This window comes from Mustela lutreola, chromosome 12 (genome assembly GCF_030435805.1).
Source record: "Mustela lutreola isolate mMusLut2 chromosome 12, mMusLut2.pri, whole genome shotgun sequence".
NCBI lineage: Eukaryota > Metazoa > Chordata > Mammalia > Carnivora > Mustelidae > Mustela > Mustela lutreola.
The window spans coordinates 21,060,822-21,083,454 of NC_081301.1; the positions used below are offsets into that span (position 1 = coordinate 21,060,822).

General features: G+C 41.1%; 1 protein-coding gene across 4 annotated transcripts in view; it reads left to right on the plus strand.

Annotated features, from left to right (window-relative positions):
- Positions 1–22,633, plus strand: part of SUSD1 (sushi domain containing 1) — a 130,802-nt gene that overhangs the window by 45,890 nt on the left and 62,279 nt on the right. For all 4 annotated transcript variants that reach the window (XM_059141773.1, XM_059141774.1, XM_059141772.1 and 1 more), the window contains exons 7-9: positions 5,648–5,745; positions 6,349–6,535; positions 20,396–20,505. In XM_059141773.1, the coding sequence (XP_058997756.1) occupies positions 5,648–5,745; positions 6,349–6,535; positions 20,396–20,505 (395 nt within the window). The remainder of the gene's footprint in view (positions 1–5,647; positions 5,746–6,348; positions 6,536–20,395; positions 20,506–22,633) is intronic.

Genomic DNA, 22,633 nt, shown 5'->3' on the forward strand with positions numbered 1-22,633 from the left:
GGGCTCTGCTAGGGGTCTTCGTGCTTGGTTTCATTTTGTCCTCAGGGAAACCCTGTAAAATAAGTATTGGTATTTTTCATTTTGTAGGTGAGTAATCTGAGACTCGTAGAAGTTAGGCAACGTTCACAGGGTCCTTCAGTAACTAGTAAATGGCAGAGGTGGGACTTGAACTTCGGTCTGGACACCTGGAAAGCCCACAGTCTCTGTCCTACCAAGCTTGAGTCACGTGTTACACCCTAATGATTTTGCTGTAACGAAAGTATTGTTTTTTTTTAAATAGGTTTCTTTAAAAAACCTTATATTTAAATTTTCAAATCATAATTTAAATGTATTGATCAAAGACATTTTGTAGAGTATGTGATATTACGATTTCGATGAACTGTATGTATTTTTTCTAATATATCTGTAGTCAGTATAAGCAAACATACATCACTTTATTCATGGGCCACAAAAAAGCCATCCTAAGGTGTATAATGCATTTTAGGAAAGCGTTCCTCTAAGTCCTGCTACTTCTACCTACTGTATGTGACTCTGAAGACTGAAAAACAGGAAAGGACAGATAGTAGAACTCTTATGGCCAAGTATACACTTATTCAAAGTAGTCACTTCGATTTCAGGGGTGCTGCCATTATCAAAATATATCTGTTTTGTCACCTGTGTTTGGGAATTGCCTTTGGAAGTAGTTTGTGAGTCATAGTAGACGATCAGTCATTTGGAAATCAGGTACTGTTTTTGACGAGAAATGACACTGAGCATGACCATCTGCTTGGATCACCTGAACTTATTCTCAATGATCTTTTATTGTTTCCAAAAATAGAGAGGGTTATAGGTTATATATAAGTTTTTTGAGAAGGTTATAAAGTTGGAAACCAAGAGAGTCCGCTGAGTCAGTTCCTGTCCACAGTGGGACTCCTGAGTGTGGTATATGCCCACTGCCTCTGTCTCCTTCCTCCTACTTCTCTCCCAGCCTACAGTCAGCCACCCGGAGCCTTCAGTCACTGTCGCTCTCTCCCCGAGCTCCCTAGTGACCACCTGTCAACTTCCTGTTCTAGTTGCACTCCTCAGTCCTCTTAACCTTCCCACAACTTTTACTATTGTTAATCACCTGTCCATCCATCCATCCATCCATTCATCCATCCGTTCAGCCAATCAACCAAATAATAAATATTAAAACAAATATCTAAGGTACTCTCTTAGGTTCTGGGGATAGAAAGATAAGCCTGGTCTTTGCTGTCATAGAGCTTACATGCAGGACAGACAGACACTAAGTAACCAAATACAGAATTACTCAGTTGTAGATGTGATAAGTACTGCAGAGAAATAAATGCTGGGTGCTAGGAGAATACTAAAATACATACATAGATACATACACGTACGTACATATATGTAGCTGGACAAGACCCAGACCTGCTCCCCCTACCTCCACACGAAGTCAAGCTTCACAGCTCATCATGGCACTTTGCTCACTCTGTCAGGGGAACAGGAATGATGTGAAAGAAGAAAGAGGTGGAGGTTTTCCCTGGTGCTTCTTGGGTCAGAGGTGAAGGGTTGTGGGGAATTGGTGGGGAGGGAGATAACTTTGGAGGAAGCGGCCAGTCCTTCCCATCTCCTTTCCTTGACCTCCAAGCGTCCTACCTCCAGCCAGTCTCCCCGCCTCTCCGCTGCTGCATCCTCTGGGGTTTCCGCTCTGTGTCCTCTGCTCTGTTTCCTCTTGGGGTCCATGTTTTCCACGTTCTGCCGTCGGGCTGCTCTCCGTATCCTCCCTGGATGGTTCTCCACACTTAGTATCCACGACCTTCCACACCTTGCTGATTTTGGAGATGATTTTTTCACCTGGATAGTCTGTAGATAACTCCTATCTAGCATGTTCTAAACACAGTTCGTTGGTCTTTTTCTCCCAACCCCAGGGTGCTTCCTCCTCTGTTTCTCAGGACAAGAGTACAAGGCAATCCATTCGGACTCTCAAGCTCAAAGGCTAGCAGTCATCCAACTTCCCGGCTGTTCCCATCACTCACCTTCTACTGCTTCTCCTTCAGAGTTGTCTAATGGCTTTCATACCCAGCCCCCAGGCCCCCTCTCCTCCTCCCTGCGGAACACCGCGCCACGGTGCCCCCCAGCCCGTCCTGGCCCTGGAGTTCAGCAGTTCTAGTTCTGAATCCTGACTTGACTGGTTGTAACCTTACAACCCACATGACCTTTGGCTGGTTGTGTAACTTCTCCAAGCCTCAGGTCTAGAAAATGGACATAATAATATTAAGCTCATGGGCTTATTTTAAATTAATTTTTAATATACTTTCCCCCAGTTTTACTGAGAAATAATGACTTACATTCCTGCATAAGTTTAAGGCACACAGTGTGATGGTGTGACGTGTTATGAAATCATTATCCTGGAGCTATTTTGAAGATTAAATAAGCGACGCTATTAAAGTTCTATACATATTATCGGGTACATAATAACAACTCAGTAAATGTTCGCTGTCGCTTCTTACGACTGCAATTCAGGTAGGATCTGGTCTTTAAAGATCTATCAGTGTTTGGCATCTTATAGTCGCTGGGTAAAGAGTATCCTGTTCTTATGATCTCCAGTTCTACTCCAATGTTTACTTTGCAAAACGCCAGAGTTATCTTTCTAACGGAAAAAAAGGCACCATTATGTTTTTGCTTTTAGCTACCCATTGCTTATAGGAATAAGTCTGCCCTTAGCGTGGCAAGTGGGGTCATTCCCCGTCTGATCCTGTCTTGTTTCATGCCACAGCCCTTATGGTTCCAGGCGTTAGCCCTGCTGTCTGTTTGCTTACATGTCTTCCCCACTCTTCAGCCTTTCACCCATCAAGGTCATGCCCTCCACAAAGCCGGCTTCCCCAGACCCTCCAGTGAGGGTGGGTGGCTTCTTTCTCTAGACCCCATGGTACTTGTGTGTAACTTTGTTCTACAATTTATCAGGTTCTAATTTCCCTGCTTATATGTTTGCTCCCTCCATTAGACAACATGTTCCTGAGGGAAGGACTTTTGTTCTAATTATTGTCATAGCCTAGTGCCTGGCATGGGAGGATGCTTGGCATTTGGTAATCATTCAGTGAGTGGTGCAGAGAGAGCCCTGGAGTCAGTTCCAAAGAGAACTTCCAGAAATGTGTTCAATTATCAGTACTATTAGAATTAGGGTATCTCTTTAAGGGAGCAGCATTTATCTGATGTTTACTATCTGATGGGTTTATAAAGAGATCTTTCCAGCTGATTTGTGGACACCTGGAGGGGAAAGCAACTGCATTTTGTTAAGCTGCTCCTTGGGATGAGCTATCTGACATCCCTGTAATCAGATCTTGGTCCCATCTGTGCAAGAGAGCATGGCACAGGCAGGAGGCAGATGGCAATTTTGAGATATCATTTGCTGTTGTCATAGTGAATGAGCAAAAAGGAAGGACAAGAAAGGAAACTTTCATGTCTCCTTTCTCATCTCTGTTTGGGTGGCAAAGGGGTCCCCAGTGAGAAGGAAATTTGCTTTACTGGCAGTCAGAGACAAGGTGAGGGCGGTCTGTTTCTGTTTCCTCTGGACCAGGTGGTGAGTTAGTTTCAGAGGAATGTGTGAGGGAGCAGAGGAGTCCAGGGCTCTAACACCTTTGAAGGGTGATGGGGAAGGGAGGGGCCAGAGTATTTGGGGCTTGTTCAAGCTGATAAAACACTGACGCCAGCATCATCTTCATGCTCCCCAAGGGGGTGAACAGATAGGATCTTTGCATCTCTTGGGGTACCCATGTCCACAACTGGAGTATTTCTTTGATTTCATTTTATCTGTGCTCTGGGAGAATTATTGATGTAGAGGCCCGGGGATGCTTTAGATAGCCATAGGTGATCCTTTGGTGTCTCTCAGGAATTGGTCTGTTTTCTCTGTCTGCCTATATTTATTCTCACTTACTGACAGCCTGACCTAGGCTTAGCCAAGACCCAGTAATGCTGCTGATGGATGATTTAGTAAAGATGTAAAATCTCTTTTTTTCTTTAAATATTTTATTTATTTATTTATTAGAGAGAGAGAGAGAGAACAAGAGAGAGAGCATGAGAGGGGGGAGGTTCAGAGGGAGAAGCAGACTCCCTGTTGAGCAGGGAGCTGGGTGCAGGACCTGATCCCTGGACTCCAGGATCATGACCTGAGCCAAAGGCACTCGCTCAACTGCTGAGCCACCCAAAGATGAAAAGTCTTGTATGGCAAAGAGATCATCAGTAGACCAGGGTCTGTCTAACAGTAGCATTAGTTCTGGCTGCAAGGGAAATGAGTCTGTATTCAGTGCCCGGCGTGCAGGCTGTCTTTGCCATGGTGGAGGCTGAGGAAGGGAGAGACAATGAGAGAGAACTGAGAGGGAGAGCTGAAAAGAGCCATCTTCTGAGATGGAGAATTATTTTTCCTCACCCTCTTGATGGGAATCTTACCTTGGGTTTCCCAGAAAACAGAGCCTGAGGCACAGGGCTTACATTTATTACACGATGGGGAATGACATCCCAGAAAGCAGGGGTAAGGGGTCCCGTGAGTAGAGCCGGGAAGGACAGAGAGTCAATACTGTCCATTGGGAACTGTGACCTCAGAACCAAGACCCTAATACAGTTTCCCAATTTGCCAAAGTTATTACATGAAATACACACAGAATATTTATTTGTTTATTTATTTATTAAATGATTTATTTATTGATTTGACAGACGGAAATCACAAGTAGGCAGAGAAGTAGGGAGAGGCAGGCTCCCCGCTGAGCAGAGAGCCTGATGCAGGCCTCGATCCCAGGACCCCAAGATCATGACCTGAGCCAAAGGCAGAGGCTTAACCCACTGAGCCCCCCAGGTGCCCCCACACAGAATATATATATATTTTTAAAAGATTTTATTTATTTATTTGACAGACAGGGATCACAAGTAGGCAGAGACACAGGCAGAGAGGAGGAAGCAAGCCCCCTGCCTAGCAGAGAGCCTGATGTGGGGCTCGATCCCAGGACCCCGAGATCATGACCTGAGCCAAAGGCAGAGGCTTAACCCACTGAGCCACCCAGGTGCCCCCACACAGAATATTTTTAAAAAGCCAGACAACATGGAGAAATCGGTGGCTTTCTGATAAGTCAGAATTAAATGGCTTCGGTTAGAGCAGCCCCAGAAATATCTGGGGAGGTTATGGAGAATTTATTTCAGTTACTCTGAGCTGCTCCTGAGGAATGGCCCTGTGTGGGGACTGCTGCCCCTTTTCGGGACAGCAGTGACCTGGCAATAAGAGGGTTTTGTCAGCCAGGTGGGATGAAGCCAGAAACACTTCTTTCCTGAGCAGTTGCCTGGAGGAGTCAGGGCGCAGCTGGGGGCGGCTCTCCATCCCACAGGAGTGGAACGCCAGTGGCATCCAGTGGCCTACCAGGCCAATCACAGCTTGGAGTTCTTAGCCGTTCTCAAGCGGGTACCTAGCTTTTCTTCTCGTCCAAGTCAAGTAATGGGCCAGGCTCATTCTTGGTGGAGATAAATGGGGTACTTGGCCTGGGGCAGTTTGAATGGCCCGATTTGGTGTCTGAATCAGACCTCTGAACAGTGATTAGCGGAGATACAAGCAGCACCAAGAAACTAAGTCATGCCAAAGGCTGCTGATGGCATTTCGTGAATGGACTCTCTTTTTCTGTTTCAGAAATAATTACAGAAATCCGTGCTGTATCAGTGTTTAATAACACCTGCGTGAGGTGGCAGGTAAACCCAGGAAGCATCCTCTCCAAGACTGTCTACATGGTAAGTAAAATGTTCCACTTTTTCCCTCTGGGAGCATGACTTGGAGAGACTTCCTTTCATGAGGGCTTCTCCACCTAAGAGTCTGAGTCTGACTGTTCTTTTCAAAAGTGATCAGATTTTTTTTTTTTTTTTCAGATATCTGGTTTATTTTACTTTACATTCTGCATTTAATATATGTGTCCTCCGGCAGGGTGTGTGTGGGGGGATATGTTTATATTTGGCATCATCATGATTGCTTGTTTCCCAGCACTCGAATCTCACGCCCCCAGAAGAGGGGAAGCATCTGCTGCCTCGGGAACAGGAGGCAGCGAGTGGTTCTCAGGGTGCGACGGCCTCCATGGACAGCTGGTCCTTTGCATGCAGCATAAGCCTCCCTAGAGGGACTCCTCATTTTATGTCACTTCTTAGGGTCCGCTGGTGACTGGGCTGATCGGCCTTGATACCTGAGAGCAGAGGCTGACCTCATTCATCTCCCCTTCGAGCACAGTGTGGGATTAAAGGAGCCAGTAGGACAATGGGATTCAGTTCCACCAAGTCTCTCTCCCTTGTTTTCACCAGAGTCACAGTGGGTTCTTTTTTCTACTCCCCCCCCCCCCACCAAAGATATACATAAAAGGACAACAGTTGTACTCTATGGAATCAGTTCATGAGGAGACAGTCAACGTGACCACAGAAAGCAGGACCCCAGAAGTGTGCCTAGATCTGCACCGAGGCACCAACTACACCATGAGCATTTCCACCGCCCCTCCCACGCGCTCCGTGCCGGCCATCATCGGGTTCCAGACAGCTGGTAGGTGGAGGTGAAGTCTCATTGCCTCCCAGAAAATGCCAAGCACAGGATGTGGGGAGATGTCCTTCAGAGTCCGTTGGGCACAAGAGTTCATGGTTGCTTTCTGAGGTCTGTAGTCAGGAGGGTGCGGTTCTAGCAGGCCTAGTAGGAGAGATTCCTGTCCTGTTGATGCCAGGCCAAATGGGCACTGGCGGATGGTTTCTCGGCTGGGTCCCTGGTTCAAATGGAAGGTAATAAGGCATTTAAAAGAAGAGAACATTTGGTGACGAGGCAGTCAATTCTCAATTATTCAAGGCACTAGAGGGTTGCCATGTAACTTACCATTTGCAGGAAACACAACAGTCCTTTCTTCTTCTTGGCTATGGGAGAGGAGAAGCTGGGGAGGTGACCAGTGGCTTCACATCTAGAATGGAAACTGACTTCAGGACTGGTTGCGGGTGTGAATCAAGTTCAAGTTGGGGTGAGCAGATAGGGAGAGGCAGCCCTAGGATGTGGGAAGGGAGATATTAGATGAAAAGAGAAGTGGACAGGAAGGAGTTTCTAATAGTAGTAATAAAGCTCATTGCACATATGTATCTCATGGATTTTTAGAATAATATTGTGACAATTATAATAATTTTTTCATAATTCTCCTTATGGGGCATCAGGAGTAATTAAATACCTTATGAGCAGATCTTGAGAAGCCATTGGTGTCATTTATTATTTTTGGGTGAGTTTAGGTAGTTCTCAACTAGCTATCTGATGTCCCACTTAAAAGGTGCCTCAGCCTCTAGGCATTGGTGCCGCAGGGAACTGGGATGTGACCTGGATTTGGCAGAAATGATGAAATCGTCTGCCAGTCTTAGCAATGGAGATTGAATTACAAAACTATGCAAATTAGGTCCCCAGGGTACTTGTATGTAAATAAAACAATATATTTCTCTCTAAGTAAATAATACATAGGGAAAAGTGTTTTAGAATGAATGTGATAGGGCACCTGGGTGGCTCAGTGGGTTAAAGCCTCTGCCTTCAGCTCAGGTCATGATCCCAGGGTCCTGGGATCGAGGCCCGCATCGGGCTCTCTGCTCAGCTGGGAGCCTGCTTCCTCCTCTCTCTCTGCCTGCTTCTCTGCCTACTTGTGATCTCTGTCTGTTAAATAAATAAATAAAAATCTTTAGAATGAATGTGATAACTGCAGAATCTTGTTCAGAATTAATGATAAACTCCTGTGGATTGATCAGGAATATACCTTCTTCCTTTTTTTTCTTATAAGTTTTTAATTTCAATTCCTGTACCATTAACATACAGTGTTAAGAGTTTCAGGTGTATGATACAGTGATTCAGCCATTCTCTACATGACTCAGAGCTGGTCATAATGAGAACACGCGTTAACCGCCATCACCTGCTTAACCCATCCCCACAAACCTCCCCTCTGTGATCATCAGTTTCTTGGTTTGTCTCCTTCTCTCTCTATTTTTCCCTTTGCTCATTTGTTTTGTTTCTTAAATCCCACCTATGAAGGAAATCCTATGGTATTTGTCTTTCTCCAACTGACTTATTTCACTTAGCATAATACTCTATATCTCCATCCATGTCATGGCAAATGGCTAGATTTCGTTTTTTTTTTTTTTTTTTTTTTAATGGCTGAATAATATTCGTGTGTGTGTGTGTATGTCACATCTCTATCCATTCATCAGTTGATGGAAACTTGAGCTACTTCCACAGTTTGGCTGTTGTTAATGATGCTGCTGTAAACATAGGGGTGCACATATCCCTTTGAATTAGGGTTCTTGCATTCTTTGGGTAAATACCCAGTAATGCAATTACTGGTCTTAGGATAGTTCCATTTTTAACTTTTTGAGGAACTTCTGTACTGTTTTCCACAGTGGCTGCACCTAGTTTGCATTCCCACAACAGTGTGCACGGAGAGTTCCTTTTTCTCTACATCCTCAACGGCACTGGTTGTTTCTTGTGTTGTTGATCTCAGCCATTCGGACAGGTGTGAGGTGATGACGTCACTGTGGTTTTGATCTGTATTTCCTAATAATGAGTGATGCCGAACACCTTTCAGTGTGTCTGTTGGCAATCTCCATGTCTTCTTTGGAAAAAACGTTCATGTCTTTTGTTATTTTTAAAGTTGGGTTGTTTTGTTTTTTGGGTGTTGAGTTGTATCCATTCTTTATATATTTTGGATACTAATGTTTATCAGAGATACTATTTGTAAGTATCTTCTCCCATTCCGTAAGTTACCTTTTAGTTTTGTTGATTGTTTCCTTTGCTCTGCCAAAGCTTTTCATTTTGATGTAGTCCCAGTAGTTTATTTTTGCTTTTGTTTCCCTTAAATCAGGAAACATATCTAGAGATATGTTGTGGCTGGTGTTAGAGAAATTACTGTCTGCTCTCTTCTAGGATTTCTATGGTTTCAGATCTCACATTTAGGTCTTTAATCCACTTGCAGTTTATTTTGGTGTGTGGTGAAAGAGAGTGGTCTCTGTTGTTGTTCAGAATTCCCAGCACCACTTGTTGCAGAGACCATCTTTTTCCCATTTCCTATTGTTTTCCTGCTTTGTCGTAGATTAATTAACCATGTAATTGTGGGTTTATTTCTGGTTTTTCTCTTCTGTTCCATTGATCTGTATGTCTGTTTTTGTGCTAGTACCATACTATTTTGATTGCTACAGCTTTGTAATAAAACTTAAAGTCTGGAATCATGATGCCTCCAGTTTTTTCTTTTTCAGAGTTGCTTTGGCGACTCACAGCCTTTTGCTGTCCCATACAAATTTTAGGATTGTTTGTTGTAGTTCTTTGAAAAATGCTGTTGGTATTTTGATAGGGGTTCCATTAAATCTGTAGATTGCTTTGGGTGGTATGGACATTTTAACAATATGTTGTTCTTCCAATCCACGAGCGTGGAATGTCTCTCCATTTCTTTGTGTTGTCTTCAGTTTCTTTGATCAGTGTTTTGTAGTTTCCAGAGTACAAGTCTTTCACACTGTGGTTAAGTTTATTCCTAGGTATTTTGTTGTTTTGGGGGCAAATGGGAATGTTTTCTTTTTTTTTCTTTCTTCTTATTTTTAAAGATTTTATTTATTGATTTGACAGACAGAGGTCACAAGTAGGCAGAGAGGCAGAGAGCCTGATGCCGGGCTTGATCCCAGGACCCTGAGATCATGACCCATGCCAAAGGCAGAGGACTAACCAACTGAGCCACCCAGGTACCTTGGGAGTGTTTTCTTAATTTCTCTTTCTTCTGCTTCATTATTAGTGTATAGAAATGCAACAGATTTCTGTATGATGATTTTGTATCTTGTGACTTTACCAAATTCATTTATCAGTTTTAGTAGTTTTTTGGTGGAGTTTTTAGGATTTTCCATATATAGTGTCATGTCACCTGTAAATAGTACAAGTTTGCTTCTTCCTTACCAATTTGGATGGCTTTTACTTCTTTTTGTTGTCTGATTGCTGAGGCTAGGACTTCCAGTACTATGTTAAACAAAAGTGGTAAGAGCGGACATCCTTATTTTGTTCTTGACCTTAGGAGAAAAGCTCTCAGTTTTCCCCCGTTAAGGATGATATTAGCTGTGGGTTTTTCATATAAGACATTTATTATGTTGAGGCATGTTCCCTTTAGACTTTTGTTGAAGGTTTTTATCATGAGTGGATGTTGTATTTGTCAAATGCTTTTTCTGTATCTCTTGAAATGATCATATGGTTCTTATCCTTTCTTGTATCATGTTGATTGATTGGTGAACATTGAGCCACACTTGCATCCTGAGAATAAATTCCACTTGATCGTGGTGAATAATTTTCTTAGTATATTGTTGGATTCAGTTTCCTAGTACTTTGTTGAGGATTTTTGCATCTATGTTCATCAGAGATTTGGCCTGTAGTTCTCTTTCTTTTGTGGTGTCTTTATCTTGCTGTGGTATCAGGATGATAATTGCCTCATAGAATGAAATTGGAAGTTGTCCTTCTTCTATTTTTTGGAATTTTGAGAGAATAGATTTCAATTCTTTAAATGTTTGGTAGAATTTGGCCCTGAAGCCATCTTGTCCTGGACTTCTGTTTGTTGGGAGTTTTTTGATTACGGATTCAATTTCGTGGCTGGTTATTGGTCTGTTCACATTTTCTTTCTTCCTTTTTCAGTTTTGGTAGATTATATGTTTCTAGGAATTTATCCGTTTTTTTCTAGATTGCACATTTTGTTGGCACATAATTTTTCATAATATTCTCTTCCAACTGTTTGCATTTCTGTGGTGTTTCTTGTTATTTCTCCTCTCTTATTTGTGATTTTGTTTGAGTCCTCTCTCTTTTTCTCTCTCTCTCTCTTTTTTTCCTGAGTCTGTCTAGAAGTTTATCAAATTTTCTTGATCTTTTCAAAGAACTGGTTCCTACTTTCATTAATCAGTTCTCTTGTTTTTTGGTTTTTTGGTTCTATTTGTTTATAATTAATTTGTACTCTAATCTTTATTATTTCCTTCCTTTTTCTGGGTTTAGCTTTTGTTTGTTGTTCCTTTTTTTTTTTTTTTTTTTTGCTCCTTTAGTACATAAGGTTAGGTTTTTTGGTGAGATTTATTTTGTTCTTGAGGTCGGTCTGTACTGCTCTAAACTTGCCTCTTAGAATCATTTTTGTTGGGGCGCCCTGGTGGCTCAGTCAGTTAAGCATCGGTCTTTGGCTCAGATCATGATCTCAGGGCCTTAGAATGAGCCCTGCATCGCGCCCTGCATCGAGCCCTCCATCGGGCTCTCTCCTCAACGGGGAGTCTCCCTCTCACTTCTCCCTCTCACTTTCCCCTCTGTGATCTCTCTCTCAAATAAATAAAATCTTTAAAAAAAATCATTTTTGCTGTACCCCAAAGATACTGGATTGTTGTGTTTTCATTTTTGTTTATTTTCATGTAATTCTTTACTTCTTCTTTGATTTCTTTGTTGACCTATTCATTGTTTAGTAGCATGTTATTTAACCTACATTGTATTTGTGGTCTTTCCAAATTTTTTTTCTTATGATGACTTCAGTTTCAAAGTGTTGTGGTCAGAAAAGATGCATAGTATGACTTCGATCTTTTTGAATTTGTTGAGCCTTGTCTCACGGCATAATGTGTTGTCTGTTCTGGCAAATGTTCTGTGTGCACTTGCAAAGAATGTGTACTCTGTTGTTTTAAGATGGAGTGTTCTGAATATATCTGTTAAATACATCTGTTCCAGTGTGTCATTCAAAGCCACTGTTCCTTTGTTGATTTCCTCCACAGATGATCTATCCATCCATGTAAGGGGGATAGTGAAGTCCCCTACTGTTATTTTGTTGCCATCGATTAGTTCCTTTATGTTTGTTAGTAATTGCTTTTGGTATTGGGTGCTCCCATGTTGGGTACATAAATATATTTATAATTGTTTCATTGTCTTGTTGGATTGTCCCTTTTATTATTATACAGTGTCCTTCTTTGTCTTTTATTACATTCCTTTTTTAAAAGTCTATTTTGTCCCGGGGCATCTGGGTGACTCAGTCAGTTGAGCATCTGACTCTTGATTTCAGCCCACTTCGTGATCTCGGGGTTGTGGGATAGAGCCCTGCGTTGGGCTCCACGCTCAGCGGTGAGTCCACTTGGGATTCTCTCTCCTCTATCTGTCCCCCTACTCAAGTGCTCTTGCTCTCTCTCTCTCTCAAATAAATAAATAAATCTTAAAAAATAGTTTATTCTGTCACATATAAGTATGCTATCTCAGCTTTCTTTTAACATCCATTTGCATGATAGATGTTTTTCTCTCTCACTTTCTGTCAGTCTGGAGTGAGTTTCTTGTAGGCAGCATATACATAAGTCTGCTTCTTGTAAGCAGCATATACATGTCTTTTTTTTTTTTTTTTTTTTAGATTTTATTTATTTATTTGACAGACAGAGATTACAAGTAGACAGAGAGGCAGGCAGAGAGAGGAAGGGAAGCAGTTTCCCCTCTGAGCAGAGAACCCAATGCGGGACTCGATCTCAGGACCCTGGGATCATGACCTGAGCCAGAAGGCAGAGGCTTTAACCTGCTGATCCATCCAGGCACCCCAGTACGTATGTTTTTTTAATCCATTCTGACATCCTGTCTATTGATTGCAGCTTAGTCCATTTACATTCAAAGTAATTGAGAGAGATGTATTTATTGTCGTTTTGTTACTTGTTTGTGGTTCATTGCGTAGTTTTTCTGGGGGAATATGTCTTTTTAAAAGACTTTGAACTCATGTGTCATTATTCCATTAGAATGACCCCTTGCTGTTCAGGGTCAGCGATTTTTTTAAAATTAATTAATTTATTTTCAGCATAACCGTTTTCATTATTTTTTCACCACACCCAGTGCTCCATGCAATCCGTGCCCTCTATAATACTCACCACCTGGTACCCCAACCTCCCAAAACAATCTGAGGGGTTTGAAGTGGTGGAAAGGGTCAGCGATTTTTAATAAGATCCAGTTAACCTCTGCAAGGTAATCTCCTCTCCCCGGGAAAAGGATGGTGGCGTTTGGGTCAGACAGACCTGGTTTTGTATCTTAACTCTGCATTGAAGAGTTAGGGGACCGTGGATGAATTGTTAAATGTCTCCAGAGCTCTTTACTCTCTCTGAAATTTTAAGTGGAATTGGATTAAATTTGGAAGTTAATTTAGTGAGAAATGGGGTTTATGTGGAGCCATTCCAACTGGGAACAAAGCACGTTTCTGCATTTACTCAGTATGTACTTAAGTTTTATCTGTTCTGTTTTTATATGCACTGGTGTAAGGATTTGCCATTCTCTCCTCTAGAGCCTGTACATTTGGCGATCTGTTATCATTGAAGCTTTACACTAGTTCTCTTAGAATGAATTGGGAAGTTTTCCATATTTTTTTATGCTCTGGGAAAGTTTGTATCACTTTGGAATTATTGCCTTCCTTTTATTTTATTTATTTATTTTTTAAAAGATTTTATTTATTTATTTGACAGAGATCACAAGTAGGCAGAGAACCAGGCAGAGAGAGAGGAGGAAGCAGGCTCCCTGCTGAGCAGAGAACCCGATGGGGGGGTCGGTCCCAGGACCCTGAGATCATGACTTGAGCCGAAGGCAGAGGCTTTAACCCACTGAGCCATGCAGGCGCCCCTGCCTTCCTTTTTTAAAGTTGGACACATTTGCTCGTAGGATCATTAAGTTTCACCCTTTTTGGGAAAATAATTCTTTGATAAGTTTGCTGATCTCTGTGATTTTCTTTTGATCTATTTATGTTTCCTACACTTTCTTCAGGCAATTTTTATAGCTTATATTTTCCTAAAAAAGTGTTCATTTGGTTGGGATTTTAAATATATTGGCAAAATATGGAATATTTGTTTACAACTGCTCTGGGGTTACAGGTTATGCAATGCCAGGTTATTCTGATTCCTAAGTTTGGTTTTCTCACTCTTTTAAAAAATTGATTGGCTTAGCTTGAGTTTTCTGTTTTATTACTGTTTCTTTCCCCGAAGAATAAACTCTTAGGTTTTTAAGTGTTTTTTTTTTTCTACCTCATTAATTTCTCCCCTTAGTTTTATTACTTTTTTCCCCTTGATTCTCTTAAGTTGGTTATATAGTTTTATTACTAAATTCTTGAGTTGAATGCATAATTCAACTCATTTCCATTCTTTCCTGTTTGATAATAAAAGTCTTTAATGCTTTTGGACTTAAGCATTGGCAGAATTCCTTCAGCATTGATACATTCTCTCTTTATCCCTTCTTTCAAGTCATTGAAATAATTGTCCTTCTGATTTTCTCTTTGATTGAAGAATTATTTATGTGTGTGTTAATATTTGTTCTCTTTATGTTTGCTTTCAAAGCATTACACAATTGCTATTTGATTTCCCCATTGATTGAAGGATTAATTATAAGTGAATTATGCAAATGGTAGATTTTCTTTTTTTTTAACATTTAACTTTTTTGTTAATTTCTAGTTTTATTACATTTTGGTAATTTTGAGGGGAACTTATTATCATTTCCCTTGGGGATTATTATTTGGGAAAGTTTTGTGATAATAAATCTGTACATTTGCTTGTGAGTAGAGTAAGATCTAGTCGTTAGTCAACTCTATTAATAAATGTATTCCAGACTTCTGTTTTTTGTTGTTGGTAGTGGTTTGTAGATACTCAGATTGCCATTTTGCTCAATTTCTCTCAGAAATTCTAATTGTTTGGATTCACACATTTTAAAGTTACGATATTTATGTCCATGACTGATGTCTTACTTGTAAATTCTAGCTTAAAAAAAAAAAAAGATTTTATTTATTTATTTGACAGAAAGAGAGAACACAAGTAGGCAGAGAAGCAGGTGGAGATAGAGGAGGAAGCAGGCTCCCCGCTGAGCAGAGAGCCCGATGCAGGGCTCAATCCCAGCACCCTGAGACCATGACCTGAGCTAAAGGCAGAGGCCCAACCCACTGAGCCACCCAGATGCCCCTGAGTCTAACTTTCATTAATAACAAATCACTCACTTCATCCTGTTTAAAATTTTTTACCTTGAATTATAATTTGGTACATCTTGATTTCTTTGTACATCTATTTGCATAATATGCCTCTGCCCACTTTTGTTCTTTTTTAAATAAAAAAAAAATTGCATTTCAGTGTAGTTAGCATACAGTGTTGTATCCGTTTCAGGTGTAGAATAGAGTGATTCAGCAGGTCCATATATCACTGAGTGCGCATCACGAGTAGGGTACTTTTAATCCCCTTCACCTGTTTCCCCACCCCACCCCCACCAACACTTTTGTTCTTAAAATCTATCTCAGTAACACCGCTGTAGTACTCCCGGAGGCAGCATATGTTGTGAAGAATTCTGAGAAACGTTTTGTTTTTAAGTAGATGAACAATTTACATTTAGCGTTCTTTGTAATATGGTTTTCCTTTCTTCCGTCCTCTTGTTTTCTCCTAACGTTTCTTCACTATGTCCATTGTTTTCTACCTTTTTGCGACACAGATTTTCTTTTTTGGTGATACAAACAGTACAGATTTTTTATTTTCTATTACACATTAAAAAACAAACAAAATCCTATTTGAATGTGTATTTCTCTGATTACCGGTGTTCAGACTGAAATAATGTTAACTTCTTCCTGAAGGAGATAAGGAAGTCAGCATTCTCTGCTTCCTTTTTTTCTTTCCCCTGTTGCTTCCTTTATGTTTTTGGCTTAATACAGCATTTTATTGCCAACTTCTTATTTTAAATTATTTTTTAACTTGTATTGCATTTTTAAATAATTCATTTTTATATTGATTTACAGCCATGTTTGCAACACTTATTTAAACAGGTATATGTGTTAACAGTTTCGGTGCTTACTACCAGTCCTTTCATACCAAAGTTTCTCTATTTTTTTCTACATTTCTATTTCACTGCAAAATGATTTCTATCTTCTTCTTTCCAAGGGATACTTTCTGAGCCCTTGATTATGTGAGAATGTCTTTTTGCTATCTTCACGAGTGAATCAGAGCTCAACAGAAGATAAAATTCCTGGTACATACCTTCTGTTGGTAGAATTGTAGAGGCATTTCACATTGATTTTGGGAATTTAAACTTTTGAAAGAGAATTTGAAGATGGTTTGATTTTTTAGAAAAAAATCCCATTATAGATAATCTGGTTTTTAAGCCTCGATGTCACAGAGGCTTTATGTGTGAAATTCAAGACTAATTATTTATTTTCATGCACATGGTAAGTGTTTATTGACCACTTGTGTGTTTGACATTATTTGAGGCACTGAGAATTCAGTAGTGAATGAGACAGAAAGGACCTTTCCCTCCTGAAAACTAGTCAGGTGTGATATAAATGTTATTGTTTTTCACTATGTTTTCCTAGTACCGAAGAGGGTTTTTGGATCTTCAGATTTGGGTCCATTTGATGTAATCTGAACTGGTGGGGTTTGGAGCTGATAGTGGTTTTATTAAAGCACGGGGACAGGAGGAGCTGCACTGGGGTTGCCACGGGTGACTGAAGTTGGTTGGGGGTTAGGGGAAGCACAAGCCTCCAAGGTGTTTTGGAAACAAGGTTTCCAGGATCCTGAGGGGACTAGTTATTGTTAGGAGAAGGTCATTTATTGCTATCTAGTAAACCCTTAGTCATGAGACCCTTCAGATGTGTATCAGCGGGCCATATGCTTGGAGGATGATTGCTCACATATTTCCTGGTAAGGTAGAGATAAAAGAAGTTTCCTAAGGAATGTATAGGTTCAAGTAGACTTCCAGGATGGGGGTAGGGTGCAGTTGGGCTATGATTGTCTTTTGCCCCTAGCCAGTGTCAACATCCAGGCAGCTGAGTTCCCAGAGGGAAGGTCACTCTGCGTGTTTCAAGGACTTGTCAGTAGGCTCTAGGCAGCAAGGAAACTTAGTTCTTTCTTTTGCCTTGTGACATGTTTCCCATGTCACGTTTATACATTTAAAAATAGTTTCTTTCATGAAATCTCTGATTATTGCTTTTTTTTTTTTTCAATTGGTATTTTGGCTCATCAGATGCTCCTATATGGAATTCCAGGTTTGTCTGCCCTGGTCTTCACTCTCGCCCTTCCCTGACTTTTCCCTCTGTCTTCTGTGAGAGTGCAACGGGTGTATTCTGTACAGACACGTATGCATATATGCATCGACCTTTCTGGCCTTCACTATTTCTAAAGCATGTTATATTTTGTTGTTGAACTTGCATTTCCTTGTCTCATCTAGTTCCTTTTTTTTTGTTTAAAGCTCTATGCCCAGGGTGGGGCTTGAACTCACAATCTCAGGATCAAGAGTCACATGCTCTATGGACTAAGCCAGCCAGTGACCCCTCCCCTAGTTCCCTTTTTATTTCTGCTTCTCTCAACCAGTTTCCACTCTTACAGCCTCTTATTAGCACATCCCTTATCTGCTTTAATCCATCTTTAAAATTTTTTACTGAAAATACAAAAAAAAGTTGCCTAATTTTACTATTACTTGGCCCAAATTTTTTTTTAAAAGAATATTCATTCTTTGCCTCTCAAGCATAATCTTTATAGAATCATTTCATAGGCTTTTTTTTTTTTTTTGGCTTCTAGATGAGATTGTTAGAAGACAAAAGTTTTATCTAGATTTGCTATTTCTCTCCTAATAAAATGGATGGCATTCTCTTTGCTCTTACTTTTAATTGGATGATATTAGTGTGCTTATCTCAGATTTCCTCTTGAAAGATTTACTGCTGATTGGATAACCCAGCATCCTTCCGACGCTTTGCAGCTAGCTGTAAGAAAGCCCACACTGCCCTGAACATAATTTCTGAGCACTTTTTCTTTTTTTAAAGTAGGTTCCACACTCAGTGTGGAGACCAAACGGGGCTTGAACTCATGACCCTGAGATCAAGACCTGGGCTGAGATCAAGAGTCAGAGGCTTAACTGGCAGACCCACCCAGACACCCCTATTTCTGAGCACTTTGCTATCTTTTTTTTTTTTTTTTTTAAAGATTTACTAATTTATTTGAGAGAGAGCATGCCCCTGCCCGGGGGGGGGGGGAGGGGTGAGGGGGTGGGGAGTGGGGAGGACAGAGGGAGAGACTCTTTAAGCAGACTCCCTGCTGAGCGCAGGGGAGTTGGGGGAGTGGGAGGGTAAGGGACCTGGAGGTGAGGGTAGTGGTGCTGGATCTCACCACCCATGAGATCATGACCAGCTGAAACCAAGCATCTCACGCTTAACCCACTGAGCTGCCTGTGTGCCCCTGAGTACTCAGCTGTCTTGATCGGTGAAACTTGCTCTGGGTCAGCATCGTGTTGTCCGAACTTCATTATGACACTCTGGTCTGCAGAGGCAGGAGGGAACCAAGTCCCTCCTTCTGCCCACCCAGGCTCTCTGTCAGGTGGAACTTCCAGGTCCCTAGGCCTCCCCATAGAAGTCCTTCCATGATACTGATCTCTAGTAGCTAAGGAGGGACTATTATTATTATTATTATTATTATTATTATTATTATTACTGGTAGTAGTGGTCACAGTGATATATACAGTTTTTACCCTGGCTGCCTATCAGCTCTGCCTGGTGCGTTACAACAAAATACAGACGTGTGCTTGTCCCTCAGATCTGCTGTGTCTGGGTGATTCGGATGTGCAGGCAGGAGCAGGAGCGACCAGGCTAAATTGTTCCAGATGGAGCATCCCTCACTCATTTGTCCTATTGCCCTCCTCCCTTCCAACCCCCACCTCTGTGGGCCCCAGCCCGTCCCCACTTCCTTCCCTGAAAGGCTTGAGGGCACGTTGTACGTAGCTCTCAGCATCTTTCTTTTGTCTGGTCTCATCCCCACGGTGCTGAGTGGGAACGTCTTCATGTTGATGCCTTGTGTATGTCAACCAACCCTTCCTTCCAACACAGATGCAAATTTTGACCCATTTTTACTACTTTCAGCCGCTTCTGTCAGAACTGGGGGTGGGAAGTGGGAACCAGAAGCTTTTGTTCACGTTGCCATTGTCCCCTGAGTTCAGAGTCTCATGGCTGTGAGCGAGCCGGTCCTACAGAGACGGGAGCTGTGCAGATGGTATTTCTGCTTTAGGTTCTGTTTGTGAACAGACATCTTTGCACATGTATATTTGGGGTGCCTCAGAATCATATGCAAACATGTGGCAATTTTCGCTGCTGATGTCTTTTTGAAATCTTTCAAAGTTGTGAAGATGAAGGGAAGCACAGGGTCTTTAGATTCTCTCTCATAACCATATTTTTACATTTTCCAATTACAGCCGAGAATATTTTCCCCCAGCTAATTGCTTCGTGGTGCGTATGTGAAGGATATGTGACATGCTCTGGAGAGTTTTGATTTTGAATAGAATAATCTGTTGTCCTTCTTCCTGCTTAGGGGGCAGAGGCTCGCATGGGAGAAACGAAGTTTTCTAGGTAGTAATAAAAAGTTTCTCTCTGATAGACATTTAAATCTTTTCTCATTTGTCGAAAGTGTACCGGCTTCTTGGGAAACTTGCTCTTCCTTGAAAATCAGCCTTGGTATTCCTGGACGCTCTGTGAGTTTTTTACTCATCAGTAATAAACCTCTTCCTTCTTCATGACTACCTGAAGAAAATAGAACAGTAAAGGAATAAATTAGACTGCAGGGGGAATGGAGGAATGGAGTGCCTTTTTTTTCTTTTTTTTTTTTTTAAATCCAGGGGTTGAAATAAGTCTCCTTTCTGATTACTTTACTGTCTTTGTCCTTACCTGAGTGGCTCTTGAAATACTGTCTGCTGAGAAGCAGACATCTTGCCTGGCCATCTCCTTTCTGTTCATCTTCTAGGGTGGAGACACCCACGCTGAGAGTTCTGATCGATGGTCTTCGACTTTTATTCACATTTTCGTTACTCTGTGACTTTCTAGGTGTTGACATGCTTACCTTCAGGACATTTCGTGTGTGGACTATCCAAGTGATAGGGTGAACTTTCTTAAAAATATCACAACTTTATCAGTTTATGGTGATTTTTTTAAAAAAAGATTTTATTTATTTATTTGGAGAGAGAGGGGACAAGAGAGAGCATGAGCAAGGGGGAGAGGGAGAAGCAGGGAACCGGATGCAGGACTCGATCCCAGGACTCTGGGATCATGACCTGAGCTGAAGGCAGACTCGTAACTGACTGAGCCACCCAGGTGCCACTAGTTTAATGGTGATTTTTAAATATGAATTATTTCATCCAATTCTCTCAGGAGCCTGTGATGGAAGAAAAGCAAAGCAGATGACTTGATTTCACAGAGAAGAACTTGAGGATTCAAAGGGCTAAGTGAATTAGCTGAGGTCATGCAGTTAAGTTGTAGAGTCAGGACTTGTAGCCAAATGGGACATTCTTGCTGTTAAACACCCTGCTGGCTCATGTAAGACATCGGAGCTTCCGTTGTACTTGGCCAAGATATGTTTTGCTAAGATATGCAACCTTTCTGTATGTTTTATCTTTTAGAAGATGATCTCTTAGAAGATGGAGGAATTTTCAATATTTCAGTATTCAGTGAAGCTTGTTTGAAACTGAGCAGGCACCCTAGGAAACTTGGATCAGAACAAATGTACCAAGTAAGAAGATCTCTCATGTTATCTGTCAAAGTATTGCATCACTTAAAAATCTGGGGGCCTCTCCAAGTGAGGATCCAAAGTATTTAAAAACACTAATGGAATGAACTTCTAGACAGTTCGATTTTTGTTTCTAGATTTGGAAATGAGATGGGGGGCCAAGTGGGGGATGAAATTGAAGGAAGGCACACTAGCGGGTGGCTTGCTGTCAGTTTCCCTGTCTGGTATTTCACATGTATGTATCGTACTTTATTTTAGTGCATTTTATACTTATAGCTTATTCTGTCATCAAATTCACACTGGCTTCTAAATTTTTAAGAAACTCATTGCATGACAATTGGTCCTCATTTAACTTGACTTTTTAAAAATCACACCTCTCAAGTAAAATGATTCCTAAATTCAGGTCAGAACTGAGGTTTGTTATTGTGTGTCATTTTTAGCGCCTCTTGGCAGAGTAGACTAAGTATTAATTTCAAGTTCATTCACTCATTCCTTAGCCATTTACCAACAGTGTATCATTTATCAGGGACTTTCAGTTCCCACTGGTGTAAATACACAAGTAAGTGGCACTGTGGTGTAATGAGTGCTTTGATAAAAGGCAAATAAATGGAGGGTTGTGTGCACGTGTGTATGTCCAGGTGGGTTTTTTTTTTAATTTTCTTTTAATTTTAATTTTTTAAAATTTTATTTATATATTTGAGAGAGGGAGAAAGAGAGAGAGAGAGCGAGAGCATGAGAGGGGAAGGGTCAGAGGGAGAAGCAGACTCCTTGCTGAACAGGGAGCCCAGTGTGGGACTCGATCCTGGGGTTCTGGGACTCGATCCTGGGATTCCAAGATCATGACCTGAGCCGAAGGCAGTTGCTTAACCAACTGAGCCACCCAGGTGGCCCTGTTTTGTTTTTTTTAAACAAGAAGCAAAGACAGTGCTAAATCACAGAAAATGAGTGGGATTCAACTCGATAAAAGGTGTGGAGTGAAGGTGGAGAAGGGCACTGGGGACAAGCAGAGAAGCATCTTGGATATTAGGGAACACAGTTCTCTTAGGGAACTAAAAAAGCAAGGAAGAGATGAGGCTAAAATCTGAGCCGTGACTAGATCATGAAGAGCCCTGTGAATTTTGAGTTTGGATCTTATTTTGATGTCTCTGTGGAGCCAGTGGAGGATTTTAAGCAGATGAACCAAATATTCATTTTCATGTTTAGAAGGAACACAGGGCTAGAGACATATTCAAGTCCCCAAATAAAGTTAAGATTATTACTGATATAAGATATAGATGAATTTAAAAAATGAATATAGAAATAAATGGTCCTGGGACAGTTGGTTAGCTACCTGGTTAAGAAAATAAATGATTCTGGGTGCCTGGGTGGCTCAGTCATTAAGCATCTACCTTTGACTCAGGTCATGATCCCGGGGTCCTGGGATCGAGCCCCATATTGGGGTCTCTGCTCAGCGGAGAATGTTCTTCTCCCTCTCCCCTTGCTTGTGTCCCCTCTCTCACTGTGTCTCTCTCTGTCAAATAAATAAATAATTTTTTTTGAAAAAGAGAAAAGAAATGATTCTTTGCATTAATACTAAAATGATTAAAGAGTTAAGTTTTGAAAAAAAAAGTTGTTTATTAATATGTTAAAGATTCATTTAAGTAACATGGAAAGCACTCTCAACAAGCCCATTGGAAAATGTGAACATTCAAGGGCAGTTTTCCAAAGAGAATATATATATATATATATATATATATATATATATAGCCAAAACACATATGAACACATTTTATTCCTCACTTGTAAGAAAAAAAAGAAAAAAAAATTAAACCACAAGATACAATGATTCTTCTATAAGCATAGAGTACTGTTTTGGTTTTGGTTTGTTTGTTTATTTATTTATTTATTTTGAGAGAGAGTAAGCATGCGTGTAAGGTTGGGCAAGGGCAGAGGAAGAGGGAGAGAAAGAGACTCATGCCTCGTGTGGAGCCTGACTGGGGACTTGATCTCACAACCCTAAGATGATGACCTGAACCTAAATCAAGAGTTGGACACTTAACCAACTGAGCCACCCAGATACCCCCTGCATAGAGTACTGTTACACACAGCTGCTGGCCAGTTAAACGGGCATGACTTTTCTGGAATAATTATT